The sequence below is a fragment of the Nicotiana sylvestris genome, chromosome 2 (genome assembly GCF_000393655.2).
Source record: "Nicotiana sylvestris chromosome 2, ASM39365v2, whole genome shotgun sequence".
In the NCBI taxonomy this organism is placed as follows: Eukaryota; Viridiplantae; Streptophyta; class Magnoliopsida; order Solanales; family Solanaceae; genus Nicotiana; species Nicotiana sylvestris.
The window spans coordinates 209,929,197-209,946,204 of record NC_091058.1 but is presented as its reverse complement, the minus strand read 5'-3'; the positions used below and the strand labels follow the sequence as shown (position 1 = coordinate 209,946,204).

General features: G+C 36.2%; 1 protein-coding gene across 2 annotated transcripts; it reads left to right on the top strand.

The window, feature by feature from the left end:
- The first annotated feature begins 10,187 nt into the window (after positions 1 to 10,187).
- On the top strand, positions 10,188 to 14,722 carry LOC104218095 (BTB/POZ domain-containing protein At5g48800-like). Of its 2 annotated transcripts, XM_009768497.2 has the most exons (4): positions 10,188 to 10,375; positions 11,078 to 11,144; positions 11,626 to 12,768; positions 13,795 to 14,722. In XM_009768497.2, exons 1-4 carry the CDS (start codon positions 10,311 to 10,313, stop codon positions 14,314 to 14,316), a joined length of 1,797 nt encoding a protein of 598 aa, XP_009766799.1. In that variant the 5' UTR covers positions 10,188 to 10,310; the 3' UTR covers positions 14,317 to 14,722. The 2 variants fall into 2 exon arrangements, with proteins under 2 accessions (XP_009766799.1, XP_009766800.1); XM_009768498.2 differs by lacking the exon at positions 11,078 to 11,144.
- Positions 14,723 to 17,008: the final 2,286 nt, after the last annotated feature.

Below are 17,008 nucleotides of genomic sequence, written 5' to 3'. Positions count from 1 at the left end.
TTCCATTTAGTCAGCATTAGGGTTTTAAACCCTAAACTGAACTTTTCCATTTAGTCAGCATTAGGGTTTTAAACCCTAAACTGAACTTTTCCATTTAGTCAGCATTAGGATTTTAAACCCTAAACTGAACTTTTCCATTTAGTCAGCATTAGGGTTTTAAACCCTAAACTGAACTTTTTCATTTAGTCAGCATTAGGGTTTTAAACCCTAAACTGAACTTTTCCCATTCAGTCAGCACTGGGGTTTTAAACCCTAAACTGAACTTTTTCCTTTAGTCAGCATTAGGGTTTTAAACCCTAAACTGAACTTTTTCCTTTAGTCAGCATTAGGGTTTTAAACCATAAACTGAACTTTTCCATTTAGTCAGCATTAGGGTTTTTAAACCCTAAACTGAACTTTTTTCATGTAGTCAGCATTAGGGTTTTAAACCCTAAACTGAACTTTTGCTCTAGTCAGCATTAGGGTTTTAAACCTTAAACTGAACTTTTCCATTTAGTCAGCATTAGGGTTTTAGACCCTAAACTGAACTTTTTCCTTATAGTCAGCATTAGGGTTTTAAACCCTAAACTGAACTTTTTCCTTTAGTCAGCATTAGGGTTTTAAATCCTAAACTAAACTTTTCCTTTAGTCAGCATTAGGGTTTTAAACCCTAAATTGAACTTTTCCATTTAGTCAGCATTAGGGTTTTAAACCCTAAACTGAACTCTTTTCCTTCAGTCAGCATTAGGGTTTTAAACCCTAAACTGAACTTTTTCCTTTAGTCAGCATTAGGGTTTTAAACCCTAAATTGAACTTTTTCTTTAGTCAGCATTAGGGTTTTAAACCTTAAACTGAACTTTTTCTTTAGTCAGCATTAGGGTTTTAAACCCTAAACTGAACTCTTTTCCTTCAGTCAGCATTAGGGTTTTAAACCCTAAACTGAACTTTTTCCTTTAGTCAGCATTAGGGTTTTAAACCCTAAACTTAATTTTTCCTTTAGTCAGCATTAGGGTTTTAAACCCTAAACTGAACTTTTTCTTTAGTCAGCATTAGGGTTTTAAACCCTAAACTGAACTTCTGTCCATTCAGTCAGCATTAGGGCCCCAACCCTAAACTGAACTTTTCCCCAATTGGTCAGCATTAGAGTTTCAACTCTAAACTGAGCTTCTCCCCAGCTAATCAACATTAGGGTTTTAAACCCTAAACTGAACTTCTGTCCATTCAGTCAGCATTAGGGCCCCAACCCTAAACTGAACTTTTCTCCAGTTGGTCAGCATTAGAGTTTCAACTCTAAACTGAGCTTCTCCCCAGCTAGTCGGCATTAGGGCTCCAACCTTGAACTGAACTATGTCCATCCCGCCAGCCTTAAGGCTCCAACCCTAAACTGAGCATTCATATCTTGTGGCCGTATCGTTGATCCAATCCCGGAATTGTCATTTTGGAAACTGAAATTTTCCAATTCCTTCATCAATTCTATGAACTTCCTGGCAAATAACTCACGAAATTTTCCTAGTGAAACTGGGGCAGAAAATTTCGTTCGTTTGTTTTTCCCCGCAGGTCTAACCTCGAGGCGCATGGATCGAGACGACCCACGAGATGAGTCTCAACCCAGAATAAAAAAGGGGGAAGAAGAAGAAGATGTCCCGAGATACCGGAGAAAATGGAAAGCGGATCGCTCCAAGACTTGATCAAGGTACCGAACTCTGCCAATCACGTCTCACTCAGTATCCCAGAGATAAACAAGCACCTACAACTCGCAAACATCAAGATTCGGATCGAAGTCTCCAAGCAAAATCAGCTAAGACCCAAGATCAAGTTGCAAAAGAATCATAGATAGGAATCTCGTAACTAGCAGTTGACATGCATATAAGTATTTAGTTCAGTTTCAATTTTTTCTTTGGTTGTAATAAGGCGGTCAGTTAAAGCAACAATGACAACAGCAACAGCAGTAACAGCAAGCATTGCAATCCCATGGTAGTCCCAGCTGCCAAAATTTCCCGAACTACATTGACCTGATTCATGTTCAGCCCAGGATATGTAGGAAATCTTCGAAGCAAAGATTCGGTCAAATCTTTCAAAAAAATGCTTCACACGGAGTAGTCCAATAGGCAAAAGTCGCTCATATCCGCTCACTTTATCTTTGCACGAAAACTCTTCGTGTTTTCGAACAAAGAGGGGTAGTTGTGAGCATGTGATTTTTGTTTTATGCAACAATCATTCAAAAAGAAAACAAAATAATAGCAATTGGTCTTGCTGTACAATTTTTGGATTTTTACGTGGCATTTCGTTAATTATTTGTGATTTTGTCCATTTTTATTTTTATTAAAACAAAACACAAAAAATGTGTGTCATGTGTAGTTTGAACCGTAATCCGGTCATTAAATGGAAAATCATAAAATAGGCATTTTTTGTCCTGATTGTTGCCTTGGTTGATTTTACCTACTTTAAATATTTTAATATGCGTGTAATAATTACATTAAGTGTTAATTAATGGTGTTTAATTTTTATTTAATTAGGTTTTGTGTTTAAGAAAATTAGAAATAAAAAGAAAGGGTGCAAATTTGTTTTAAATAAATTTGGGCTGATTCCCCATTTTAAAATCTGAGGCCCAAACGAGCAGCCCAAGCCACCAGTCCAAACATCCCATCTCCAGGCCACAAAAACGACGTAGTTTGGCACCAAAACTACGTCGTTTCAATGCCAATCCATCTCGACCATCAAACCAAACTGATCCAACGGTCCAGATCTCTCACCCATAACCCCATTACCCGACCCGTTACCCGAACCAACCCTGACCCTTACTAAGCCAAACGACACCGTTTCATTTAAGCCTTCAGATCCAAGCCGTTGATCTCGATTGATCCAACGGCTGAGATCAAGCCATCCACCCCATATATAAGCTTTCCACTCATACCCCACCCCCTATCCGATTACCCCTCCTTTGTCCTCATCCTTTCCAACAAACCCAAAACCCCGGAACCCTAGCCGCCCCCTTTCCCCTCACCATTAATCCCGGCGGCATGGACGCCGGTGACCCCCACTTTAACACCATAGATGCACCTCACCACCCTGAACCCAAATCCACCAACCGCTTAGCTCGAATCCCCTCCCGCCTTCTCGAATCTTCATTTGAAGATTCGAGTCGGACCTCGACTTATACCGATCTGCCCCAGCTTCACACCAGACAGTCCCCGGACCTCCCTCGTGACCAAACCATGCTTGGTTTGGTCCGAATCTAACCGTGGAAACCCAAATCCTAAATCTGCCATCTAGGAGCCCTAGAAACCCCGAGCCTGGTCTGTGTCCGTTTGAGCCAAGTTGATTAGGGTCTAATGGACCTTAATCGAAGTGTTCTCAGTTGAGAACACTTCGATTAAAGTCCGTTCAACCCCAAGAAGGGTCTTTTCAAATACGAGCTAAGGCTTCCTAATTTTCCAGGGCTTTAAGGTAGGTGTGTTTTTCTTTTCCTTTATTCAGTACATGTGTTGTTAAAGGTCTATTCGTATGGCCAAATGTTTTGTTTAATTTGTGTCTTTAAAATTTTATCAACTGTTGTTGTCCACCTCTGTGTTTGATCGAGTCTGTCTTCTATTCACTGATAATGTGTATATGTGTATGAACTGTGCAATCAATTGAACTTTGAAATTGACTGATTAATTGATTCCCCAGTACAACTTTTGCTTAGTCAGTACAATTTGAATCCTTGTTGATACTGTTAGATTTCTGATCATTAGCTTCGACTGTATGTGTTACCATTAGTATAGTCGAGTCGATACACATCTTCAATAAGTTCAAAGCTTTGAATGACAATAATTTGATTGGTTTTTCTACTGAAGTCCTACTTAAATCAAATTAGGAATTGAGTATAACTACTTATAGTTGTTGTATTTGAATCAGAAATTTAAGGGTCTGGTCTGTAACTGCAGTTTGAATTGGGGGCATGTGCACTTGTGCACAACATGTGCATAAAGGCCTTTGTTAAGATTAAAATAGTTTGACAGCATATGCTGTCAGATTATATTCTTGCTGCCTATGTCTGCTTTTAGTTTAATAAGCCAATTAAAAGGGCTGTCAGGAATCTCATGGGAATGTTTCATATTTTAAAATGTTGAATGGAAAAAACAGCAAGAAAGATAGGGGTTCTGATGTGTTTTAACAGGCTGTGAATAGCCTGATGTTAGGCTATAAAAGGGAGAAGAACTTCCATTAGTTAAAACTGAATTTTGAAAAGTAAAACACAGACAGATTTTTGAGACTGAAAATTGAGACTGGATTTTAAAAGGAGAGGAAAACATCTTTGAGGAAAAGCAGAGAGGCATATACAGACACATACACAAAAGAGAAAAACATACAAAAAATTTAGTCAGCATCAGAAACTGTTTCTTCCTACTTTTATTTGGTTTTCATTTGTTCAACATGTTCAATCAATTCTGATTTCTTCCAAGTCTCAACTAAGTTATTGGTTGGTTTGCATTGGTTGTTCTCCTGGATTTGGTCTGTCTTGGAGCTTTGTTTCTACTGCACTGTTTGCTGCTGTTATTTTGTTACTGCTTGTTCCATCGGCTATAGTTGCATCTTGCTCTAGGATTTGTCTTGTTGTTATCTGTTGTTGCTGCTGCTGCATTTGTTGCCATTGTTACTCTGCTGACTTCTCTTCTTCTTCAACTGTAAACACTTTCAGGTACATACTTCTGAAACCATGTGTTGTTGAAAGCTTGAAGTTTTGAAGCAGAAATAAAGAAATGAATGTTGTTTACTTCACAATGCTTGTGTTCAAAATATAGCCATAGTTTGAAGGATAAGTTGGCCTGCATTTGTTTAACTTCAAACTGCAATTGCTCTGTATGAACTAACATACATTCTGATTGAGATGAACTATTAGATAGCATTGTTTGTTAGATCAGTCGTATTTTAATGCATATGACCATTGGGTCTTGATTTAGTTATGACATTATAACATAGAATCATGGCAAGCATCTGTATGTATTTTGTCTAGACCACTGAACTGTCAAATATGTTGTATTTGGTTCCACTTGACTTCAGGATAAATGTATCCCAAACAACATTCTCATGTGGTTACGTTAACAGTTTGGCCATGTATGCCAACTCTCTTGTTTAGACTATTTGTTCCGATATAGGTTCGATATGGACTTCGATATAGATCCATTGTTTCGAAATAATGCGATGACTTTTGAGGAAAACTACTAGGCATTTTTGAGTTCAATTAGTAGTAGTTTTCCTAATAAATAGCCGATTTCATTAATCAAGCCCAAATAAGCTAGTTTTAAAATTCAAATTTGAAGGTCGTTTAATGTAAGTCTAGTATATGTTATTAGTTTGCTTGCAATCTTCCTTAGCAAATTAACAAGCTTATTCACTCGTTGAAGACAAGGCATGAGGTAACTCTCACCTCGTAAACAACCAATCAGGTAATCAAACAAAATTCGGATTCGGCAAACATAGTAAAGATTTAGCATGTAGTCGTTTAAACAAGTAAATTTGGTATCTTCTTTCTTTTATTATTTAGAGACAAACGTAATAGAAATGTAGTCACTTTAGGACATCTTTTTTTAAAGTAATGAGACGAGCCTCGTCAAACAAAGATACACATTGCGGGGCCCTCAATAATTGATCATAATAAACACATAGGTTTTGGGATGGACTGTCTAGAAAAGTTCACTCCTTCCCCAAAGATAATAATGCATTAGGCTCTTTAGGCGCGACATAATTAAATTACATTCTTAAATTCGGGTGCACATGGATGTGACCCAAATCCAAATCTCAACGGAGTCAAAATGTGTCGACGACCACGGGTGCATTGATTGTGACGTGGTTCGAGATGCATTTTCACGACGTTGCAATTCTATAAAAATAAATGATAATAATAAAAGCGGTTTAAACTTAATAAAAGCACGTAAGTCATAACATGTATTTAAATCAGATATTTAGCCATTATAACAATTTAAGCGACCGTGCTAGAACCACGGGATTCGAGGGTGCCTAACACCTTCCCTCGGGTCAACAGAATTCCTTACTTAGAATTTCTGGTTCGCAGACTTCATTTGGAAAAGTCGAAAATTTCCTCGATTTGGGATTCAAGATAAACCGGTGACTTGGGACACCAAAAGCCAAACCTTTCCCAAGTGGCGACTCTGAATTAAATAAATAATCCCATTTCGAATATTGTCACTTAAATTGGAAAAACTCCCTCGCGCATTTAACCCTTCGGGGCGGGGCGCGCAAAAAGGAGGTGTGACAATTGTTCAACTATGTGTTTTCCTATGATTAATTGAAAGGGCCCTTGATTAATCATGTCTAGTTACCTTGTGTTGTTGAAAAAGAACACTGGGTTAGATTGTTGTGGAACAACACCACTTTCGGATAAGTTAAGAGATTAATTACTTGAATTTAAAAATAGAGTTAGAGATAACGAAGCTTTGGTAAAATAATTCTGAGTTGCATAAATTGTTAGCTAGAGTAGTTCGAGAGAATGCTTCTAGTAAAGTATTGTAATAGATCGAGAGATAATTGCGGTAACCTAGAACTCATATTTCGTATAGAGTATTATGGCGAGATTATAGCTAACATGTTAGGAATTCATCCGACAATTGGGGAAATCAATAACCCTAGACCATTTTATCATTGAATTCAACTCTATTCTTGATTATTGCTAGTTTTATTATTGTTTTTCATTAGTTAACTAAATTCTACTCATTATCCATTAAAAATCTTGCATCCGGGGATTGTTTGAGCTATTCATTAGCAGTGTTAAAAGTTGCAGTAAATAGGTTAGTTCCCTATGGAATTCAACTCCGGACTGAACCGGATTATATAGGCCAGTCTAAGTTTGACTTTGTTGCTGGGATTCCGGGGACCAGCTTCGCGAGACCATTTCGGCCTATTCATGGCTAAGCTCTATTGGGCGGACAATTACCTAATTTGCAGTGATCGCTTAGTCCTTTTTATAAAGCGTAGTTGGGCTTGATCAGTTGTGCACTGAAAATTTTCTAACTGAGTAGTTGAACAGTTGTACATACCTTTATACACATGTTGCTATCAGCATAATTAACCGACCTTCTTAACACTCCTGATTATAGTTATAACTAACTAGCTAAGTCTTGTTAATACTACTAACTACAGTTATTCTGTTAATATTACTAAGGGATCGTTTGGTAGGAGGTATTAGAAAAAATAATGCAAGCATTAGCTCTATGCATTACTAATATCTTATTTGGTACATTTTTTCAACATGTGTATATCTAATACTTGTATTAGTTATACATCATACTTGGTATTATCTTATGTATAAGTAATGAATAGAAAACTATGACATTAGTAATACCAAGGCTATTAATGCATGCATTAGTATGGTTAAAGACAAAATTATCCTTAAAGCCCCTTAAAGCTAGAGAATATGGAGGGTATTTTTGTAAACAATTATTTTTCTTAAAAATTATGCAATGTATTATAATTTTAATACACCATATCAAACAGTAGATAAGAAATAATATATGCATAACTAATGTTTGCATTACTAATCCATATTAATACACCTCCGCACTATTTTTATACACCCTACCAAACGACCCCTAACTACAGTTACTAGACCACAGTTACTTAACCAATCCCTCTCTCAATACTATTCACCCAAAGTCCAGAGAAGAGCTGCACCCAAGCGATGATGCAGACAAGCTACTCTGATGTAATCGTGACTAATCTAAATATAATTTATCCCTTTCAATCATTTCAGTGAATTAATACTCTACAAATTGAAATAGCAAGGGTAAATTTGCAAAAAATAATAGTAAATGATTTTGCTTTTATAAAATGACGAATATCTTGAAACAAATTTTGATTGTCAAACGACTAATATTTAGGATCATAGCGAGTAATGGAAAAGATAATGGGAATTGAAAATCTCTTCTTTTTTTTATTTCCCTATTGAGGGGAAATGAAAAGTCCAAAATCTAAAAAGTCTAAAAAAGAAGGAATAATTAAATATAGGATGTCTTTTCCTTCACTTCATCCATTACACGGATTTAGACATGCGGCATAATTACTTAATATTTTTTTAACCTATTACTCGATATTTGTTTATAATTCAATTAATTTAGATTCTCGTCAAAAAAATTCACTTTACACGTAAAACATATCTTACTAAAGACGATTTTTTTTTCCAGCATGCGTAAATGACTATCCACTAATCTTCAATTGAACATTTGATATATACTTCTCTCTCGATTTTGATCAGAAACGAATTCAGAATTATATTTAAATTTAATTAATGGGTTCGGTTTGTAAATGGTGGGATTATAATTTAATATTGAACCAAAGGGCCCTAAAAGTCTAAGCTGGCTCAATATTAGAGAGAGGGAGAGAGAGAATAAAATAATTACTAATATTATTTGAATTTGAAATTAAAGGTCTGAAATGTCAAGAATCACAAGTTGTTAGGTATTTTTTGCTTTCGAGGGAGAAATAAAGTCTATGATTTAGTTGATAAAGTCTATGATTTTGTTCTATACTCTAGATAAAATAACGGTAAACAAATTTAGTTCTGATGTTTATTAATTCAATAAATACATAATATATATGTTTACATAAATTGTTGTCACTAATTAGTCCTTTTAGTATGTTTATTTCATAATTTATCATGTTTATTATCATTTTATTGAAAAGAATGATATATTTCATTTTTAGTTTCTATTTTATCAATAATTAAATAATTTATCGATGAAATATCTGTAACTTGTTTTATATCATAAGTACAGAACGTAACAAAATTCAATTATACTCCATCGTTTTCATAGTTTATTTTCAATTCATCATTAAGATGATAAGATCATATTCGAATTGGAACACTTGGGCCCTCCCATAAAAGATTGTTTTAAGTATGATTTGAGTGTAAGATGGTGGGAAGTGTAATTATGATTATCATCAAGATTTGTAGTCGGATGAATATTATCTCTATTCTTAGTTAATGATTTCAGGTCGAGCTTTAAGAATAAAAAAAATAATAAATTGGTAAGATTTTTATTTTTGTTTCCCACCCGGTATGCAGTATTTATATTGGGGCTCGATTAAATTCGGATTCGTGTCAGGAAGTCCGATATTGGAGCTTAAAGCACTCCCTAACAAAGACGACTCCATACCTAGGGGCTCGAACCCGAAATATCTAGTTAAGGATGAAGGAGTGTTTACCACTCCACCACAACCTTTATTGGTTAAGGTTCTTTAATATACCATACGAGACGCGAATTAGCACCCGTCGTGACTTCAATGCGAATATCGAACTTAACATGAGGAAAATAAAGGATAATCATAAATCATAATTATGGTAAATGATAAAAAGTAGCCACCTCTTTTTTCGTTTTTCTTGATTGTGTTTCCTTTCTTTTCCTAACTTTTCTTATCTTTTTTATAACATCGTCACAGTGAAAAGGTGATTGAATTCGAAAAGCCAAATTTTGCGATTTTTATCTCTATTATTAGTATATATAAATTAAATCCATTGTACAAATATTGTAAAAGCATTTAGTGTGAGAGTAGCCCCACTTATAAGATAAAAAGAAGTTTTATATTAGATAACTACATTTATTATTCATAATAAGAGATTAGTAACTTAAAAAATAAGTGAGATTAGTAAAAACATGAAAAACAAGTGAATACATTGTTATGAAAACAAAAAAATCAACCAATATATATAAGTTAAATTCTATTTGTAATTGCTAGTATTACACATTATTCTCACCGTCTCAATTTATGTGATGATATTTCATTTTTAGCCTATTATAAAATAATGATGTATTTCTATATTCAAAAACATTTGACTTTAAACTTCTCATTTTACTTTTAATGAGATGATTTATAACCACATAAATATCTTTAGCTTGTTTCATATCACAAGTCTCAAGAAATTCTTTTACCTTATTAAATTGGAATAAATACAAAAATAGCTATCAGATTCACTATTCACTTTTTTCTAATTTATAACTATACACGTATTATATATCTGCTGGTTATTTTAAATTTAAGCAATATTTATTTAAGTTAATTCTTCTATTAGATAAATATGGTTACCGTTAAATACCATCACATAAATTGAGACGGATAAAAAAAACGTGACCACAAGAGAGGCCCCATTGCTTTGAACATGAAAACAAAAAGGTTTGACAAAAAAAATGGCCAAAGAAGTACTCAACAAACAGCAAAATCTCTCCTATTGTGTCTCTGTCCCCTTATTTTCTTGTCTTCTTTAACAAACCTTTCACATTCTTCTTTCTTTAGAGAATTTCAATCTTTTCCCTTGGCTTTTCTTCACCATATTGGCCATGGACAAACACCACCATCAACTACCACTAACCAAGTCTACTTCGAGGCAGCGTTATAACGAATGGTTTGTATTTTGCAGTACGTAGTTATATACATCGACAGTGTAAAAAGATTAATTTTGTAGCATCAATGTGATTTAATATGCTATAGTTGATTAAAAAAATGTGTACTTGGTTATACGTGTCATAACTCGTTCTCTCAACTCAGAATCCACAGCTTCTAAATTCTTGATCTCGTATATGCAATGCCAAAATGTTTGAAAGTTTTAAAGCATTTTTTTTGGCTTGTTTGTGAACCTACGTACCTTCACAAGTTAGAGGTAAGGTCTGCGTACACATTATTCTTCCCAGAATTCACTTGTGGGACAATACTGGGTATGTTGTTGCTGGTGGTGATGAACCTGCATACGTGCAGTTCAAAATCACTTGGGGCTTTAGTTACATGCATCTTAGTAAAACTTTTGATGAATTTTTGTACACACATATAGTCCGAGTGCTCTTTCCTTGAGCCGATGGTCTACCGGAAACAACCTTCTACCTTCACAAGGTACAAGGTAGGGGTAAGGTCTGTGTATATACTACCCTCTCCAGAGTCCACTTGTGGGATTACATTGGATATGTTGTCGTTGTTGTTGTACTACACATAGTCCGAGCCTAAGACAGTGAGTGCACGTGCTCCTACTACCTCTATGTTAAATCTTCCCCTAGAAGAGAAAGATCAAAATTTTAGTCTTTCTGCTTATTATTGGCTAATTTATATGTTATAGGGTATTTCGAGATGTTCCTAGTGATATAACAATAGAAGTGGATGGTGGCATATTTTCACTCCACAAGGTAAATGCTCTTCATTCTCTATTATTGATGCTCGAACTCTTCAAAAATATTGCCACACCCGTATTCAGGGGCGGAACTAGAGTGGCGAAATGGGGTTCAACCGAATCAACTTCGCCAAAAAATTATAGAGTATATATAAGGTTAAATTTATTTTTATGCATAAATAGTAAATGTTCAATCCCCTTGGCATGTTCGTAAGTTTACCTTTTAATATTTCGAATCCCCTTGGTAAAAGTCCTAGCTCTGCTACTGCCCGTGTCGGACCATTCAAAATGAACTACTTTTGGAGGATCCGACACTCACGTCAGCATTTTTGAAGAGTTCGAACAACATAGAATTCTTAGCACTATTCCTCTATATGACTTCTTATCTCACATATTATATTGAAATGTTTGAAATTTTTTAAATTTCATGCCTATGAGTAAGTTTAGAGACTATAATGTAATAGAAAATTCCCTAACATAAGATAATTATGATGTAGTTTCCCCTTGTTTCGAGAAGCGGACGAATCCGGAGGCTAGTAGCAGAGCACAGGGATTCAGATATATCAAGAATTGAGCTTGTTAGTCTACCAGGTGGAACAGAATCATTTGAGCTAGCAGCCAAATTCTGTTATGGTGTCAACTTTGAGATCACAGCAGCAAATGTTGCTCAGCTTTGTTGCGTATCCGATTATCTCGAGATGTCGGAGGACTACTCGAAAAATAATCTTGGTTCAAGAGCTGAAGAATATCTTGACAGCATTGTTTGCAAGAATCTTGAAATGTGTGTTGAAGTCTTGAGACAATGTGAAAACTTACTTCCACTTGCTGATGAGCTGAAAATTGTTAGCCGGTGTATCGATGCTGTAGCCTCGAAAGCTTGTGTCGAGCAAATCGCCTCAAGTTTCTCACGATTAGAGTATAGTAGCTCTGGAGGAAGACTACATATGATTAAACAAGCCAATTGTGAATTGGACTGGTGGATTGAGGATATTTCAATGCTTCGTATCGACTTGTACCAACGCGTCATAACCGCGATGAAGTTTCGTGGGGTTAGGCCTGAGAGTATTGCTGCATCACTAGTGAACTATGCACAAAAAGAGTTGATACAAAAATCCCTTTCTGGTTCAAATATCCAAGAAAAACTCGTGGTTGAGACGATCGTGAGCCTGATGCCTGTTGAAAAATTCGTCGTGCCCTTGAGCTTTCTTTTTGGATTGTTGCGAAGTGCAGTGATGTTAGATTGCACGGTTGCTAGTAGGCTTGATCTCGAGAGGCGGATAGGATCTCAATTGGATACGGCTACCCTGGACGATATTCTGATTCCTTCCTTTCGACATGCTGGTGATACATTGTTTGATGTTGACACAGTGCATAGAATCTTGGTTAACTTTTCACAGCAAGAGGGAGATAGTGATGATGATATGGAAGATGTATCGGTTTTTGAATCCGATAGCCCTACTACGACGCCATCACAAAATGCATTGTTCAAAGTATCAAAGCTGGTTGACAATTACCTAGCTGAAATTGCACCAGATGCAAATCTAAAGCTGAGCAAGTTCATTGCTGTTGCAGAAACATTACCAGCACATGCGCGTACTGTCCATGATGGACTTTATCGAGCAATCGACGTTTACCTCAAGGTATGTATTGACAATTTAATTGAAATATGTTCAAAAATGTTTTTGCTGGTTTCAATGAGAGTTCTTCAAAATTTCACAACAGGAGAAATATCATATGGTGCTTATTTTTGATAAAACCATATAGATTGCTAATGACTTGATTGAATATGGTAGTTCTAGAATAAGTTCATCAAGAGTATTAAGGTTCTTTACCTTGAGATAATCATAATTATTCCCATTATAGAGTAATATGTCCTCCTTTGATTAGTGAAAATGGCTAAATTACCCTTCTATTATACGAAATATCTTAACTTTACACTCTGTTATATTTTGGAGTCATTCATATTCTTGTGGTTGGGTCATGGTTTATATCGATGTGACCTATGTGATCTATAGGTCATGGGTACGACCGTGGGATCAACCACTTATGTTTGTATTAGGGTGGGTTCCCTACATTACACCCCCTTTGGGTTGTGGCCCTTCCCCAAATCCCCCGTGAACGTGGGATGTTTTGTGCACCAGACTGCCCTTTTGTTCATTTCTTGTGGTTAGCAAATTATCTTGTATTCGCCGATGACCCTAACTGAGCACCAACCAAAAGTACGATTAAAGGTAATCTTAACCATAGTAAAAACTGGAGAGGTAAATTTGGACCTTTTTCCTTAAGTGTTTTGACACGCGGAATCCATCCAATCCGCAATGGAGCTTCGTTAAAGTGAAGGACGAATACAAGATATTTGCTAACAGCAAGGGTATGTATAACGTCAAAGTGTAACAGAGGGTAAATTGAGATATTATGTATGGTATAGGAGTAAACTATGTTGTGTGGACTCTCCAAAATGCTGTCGCAGCATTATCAGATCCTCCAAAAATGCACTATTTTTGGAGTATCAGACACGCACCCGATGATATTTTCGGAAAGTCCGAGCAACATAGGGGGGTAAATTTGGACCTTTTCACCTTTTGTTAAGCTGATAGAGCTTCTCATCTCAATTCCTATTTTTTCATATAACTAACCATAACATTGTTCATGAATGCATATTCCAGGCTCATCAAACCTTAGCAGATCCAGACAAGAGAAGACTATGCAAATTGATAGATTTCCAAAAGCTCTCACAGGAAGCTGGTGCACACGCTGCACAAAACGAGCGCCTTCCTCTCCAATCCATCGTTCAAGTTCTTTATTTCGAGCAATTGAGGCTACGAAACGCCTTGTTTTGTTCATACCCTGATGATGACATTAAGCCAATGCACCAATCCTGGAGGATCAATAGTGGTGCTCTTAGTGCTGCAATGTCTCCCAAGGACAATTATGCTTCGTTGAGACGAGAAAATAGAGAGCTAAAACTTGAACTAGCGCGGATGAGGATGAGATTAAACGACTTGGAAAAAGACCATGTTTGTATGAAGAGGAATATGCAAAAATCTAGCTCGCGACGATTCATGAAATCATTCTCCAAAAGGATAGGCAAAAAGTTCAATATTTTCGGACATAATTTTTCCAGGGATTGTAGTTCTCCCTCAAGCCAGTCAGAAAGAACTGAATCTAAAATAACTGAAAGAACTTGACAATCGATGAAGGGGAGCCTTGGCGTAACTGGTAAAGTTGTTGCTATGCGACCATGAGGTCACGGATTCGAGCCGTGGAAACAGCCTCTTGCAGAAATGCAGGGTAAGACTGCGTACAATAGACCGTTGTGGTCCGGCCCTTCTCCGGACCCCGCGCATAGCGGGAGCTTAGTGCACTGGGCTGTCCTTTTTTGAACGTGACAATCGATCTTCCAGGTACATCAAATTACTCGGGTAATTTTGGCTGATTCTGTTGTTGAGTGTAACTGCAAGTTTTTCAGTTGTAATCTTTTTGTTCCATTCTACAACACCTTATTTTCTCCCCAAATGTTTGTATATGAGCTGCAGTGAGATATGCTTTTCATTGACATGATATATAGAGTTTTTATGACTTTGAGTTGGTAAAGGATGTGATCTTATTATATGTATATATTTTTCAAATTTCTTTTGAATAATCCAAGGAGAAAATAGTGGACACTCATGAAATCATAGGACTCGCCTAGATCCACCTCTAGACCGATGGGGTGCGCTAAAAGTCACATCTCGCAAATGTGGACTCTTATTAAGAATTCGCCATAAGCTCAATCTTTAAGTTGATTGTTTGGCATAATATATAGAGTTTTGATGACTATGAGTTGCTAAAAGTTGAAACTCAATCTTCAATGTGAGCTTATTAGATGCATATGTTGTAATTTTTTTTTATTTTTTTAACTAATATGTTGATAAAGTTCGAGCAGAAAGCAACAGGTTTGGTTGAGGGCGGGATAAGGGTCACATGTTGCAAATTTGGATTCTTATTATGAAATTCACAGTATGTTCTTCTTATTACGGTATTTTTGAACAAGTTTCTGGATAACAAGCCTAAAGGTTTTCTTCTTGATGAGAAAGATATTGATGAGAGCAGTCATGTTAGGTGTTTGTCCAGATTTTCTTACCATAATTGGTTTTTCTATTTCATGAAGGAAAGGACAACATATTTACCATAATTGGGTTTTCCTTCTTGTAGAAAGACATTACAAATCTCCCATATTTGGCTAGTCATTTTTCTTGTAGGAAAAGGTTTGGACTTCTATAAATTGAAGATCCTTCCTTCTCATTCAGTAACATCCACAATGTAGCCATAGGGGGCTTGAGAGTCGTGTTTAGGGGGGAGAACTTTACGGGACAAGCGTTAGTGAGTCACTTGTGTTTTTCTCTTCGTGAGGTTGTTCTCTCGATATTTTGTAATCTCTTTTTATATAGTAGATTGCTCATCTCCGTTGTGGACGTAGGTCAGTTGACCGAACCACATTAAATGTTTGTGTTTCTTTTGGTAGATTTCTCTTTTATTGTCTGATTTATTATCGTTCAAGTTTGTTTTGCTAGCTTCCGCATGACACCTGATTTTTACGGTCCTAACAAGCCCGTCGTGCGAGCCTCTCACTGGGGCCCACTATGCCAAAAGCGAGAGAAACCTCATCCCTCCGTTTCCTTTGTTCGCCCCCATGTCACCATAAGATCCAAGTTGATGATAGTGACGATATTGATGAATAGTGAAAATCTTGATGGTAGTGACAATGTACTATCTTCTACCTACAATAATCAGGGGAACTAAGAATTGGAGGAGCTTAACTATGAACTCTTATGTTATGTCCTGGTTGTAATATGTCTTCTGCTGACTTTTCACGTTCAAAAGATGGTAGATTTTTCGATTAGGAACGACGTAGAACACGTTGCCTGGATACAAAACTGCATCAGGCTTAACAACAATCCAGGGGAACTCGACGATATCAGGGCGGAAAATGCAGTATAATGTGTCTTCTGCTGGCTTCTTTAGGATTTCTGCAGCAATGATAGGCTCTCTATGTATATCTACACATGACTACCAGAATATACTAACTTCAGTATGAGTTCAACTTAACTTAGTACTTTCACTTAACTTAGTACTTTCGACGGTATACAGAAATGTGTTGGTGTGTGGTGTGCTAAAAGCCACTAAAATTTCAATAGATAGTAAATTTTGGACCCATAATTTTGGAGGGACATTAAATTCAATGCTATGAACCTTCCAACTTTGAACCCCTCGAGTTTAAATCGTGAATCCACCTTATTAGAATGAATATAATATGTTTACACACTTATGCAGTGACAAAACTAGGATTTTCAGTGGGAGCAAATTAATTATGGACAATCTAATCACTTCATGAGTTGATGTTAGCTCAAAGGCACAAACAAACAACAAAAAATAATCAAATGGACTTATCTCACTCGTTGCTTTCGACTTAAACTGTACATACATATTTAAAATACTTCTTAAAATAATATATTTATATTGAGTTCAGACCAAATACAAATAGTGAGTCCAGTAGTACTTCGCACTCACTGACTTAAAATTCTAAATCCGCTTGTAGTCTGTCAATTGAGGCAGAAGATTGCATATTGGTGATCCTCCATTCAACTTTTCCGGCTGCTTGGTAATTTCTAGAAAATAATGTGAAAAAAGACATGCATGCTGTGACAGAACTAGGGTTTTCACTAAATGTCAAAATATAAAGAAGTATACGAAGAAGTCGAGGAGATTCAACATATAGTATATATACATAAAAAAGATAAACTTTACTCATCTACACAGTGTAATTTCTTGGGCAAGGGTGGCTCCGCCACTGCGTGCATATCCAATATCTTCAAACATAATGAGTAATGAACACTAGAG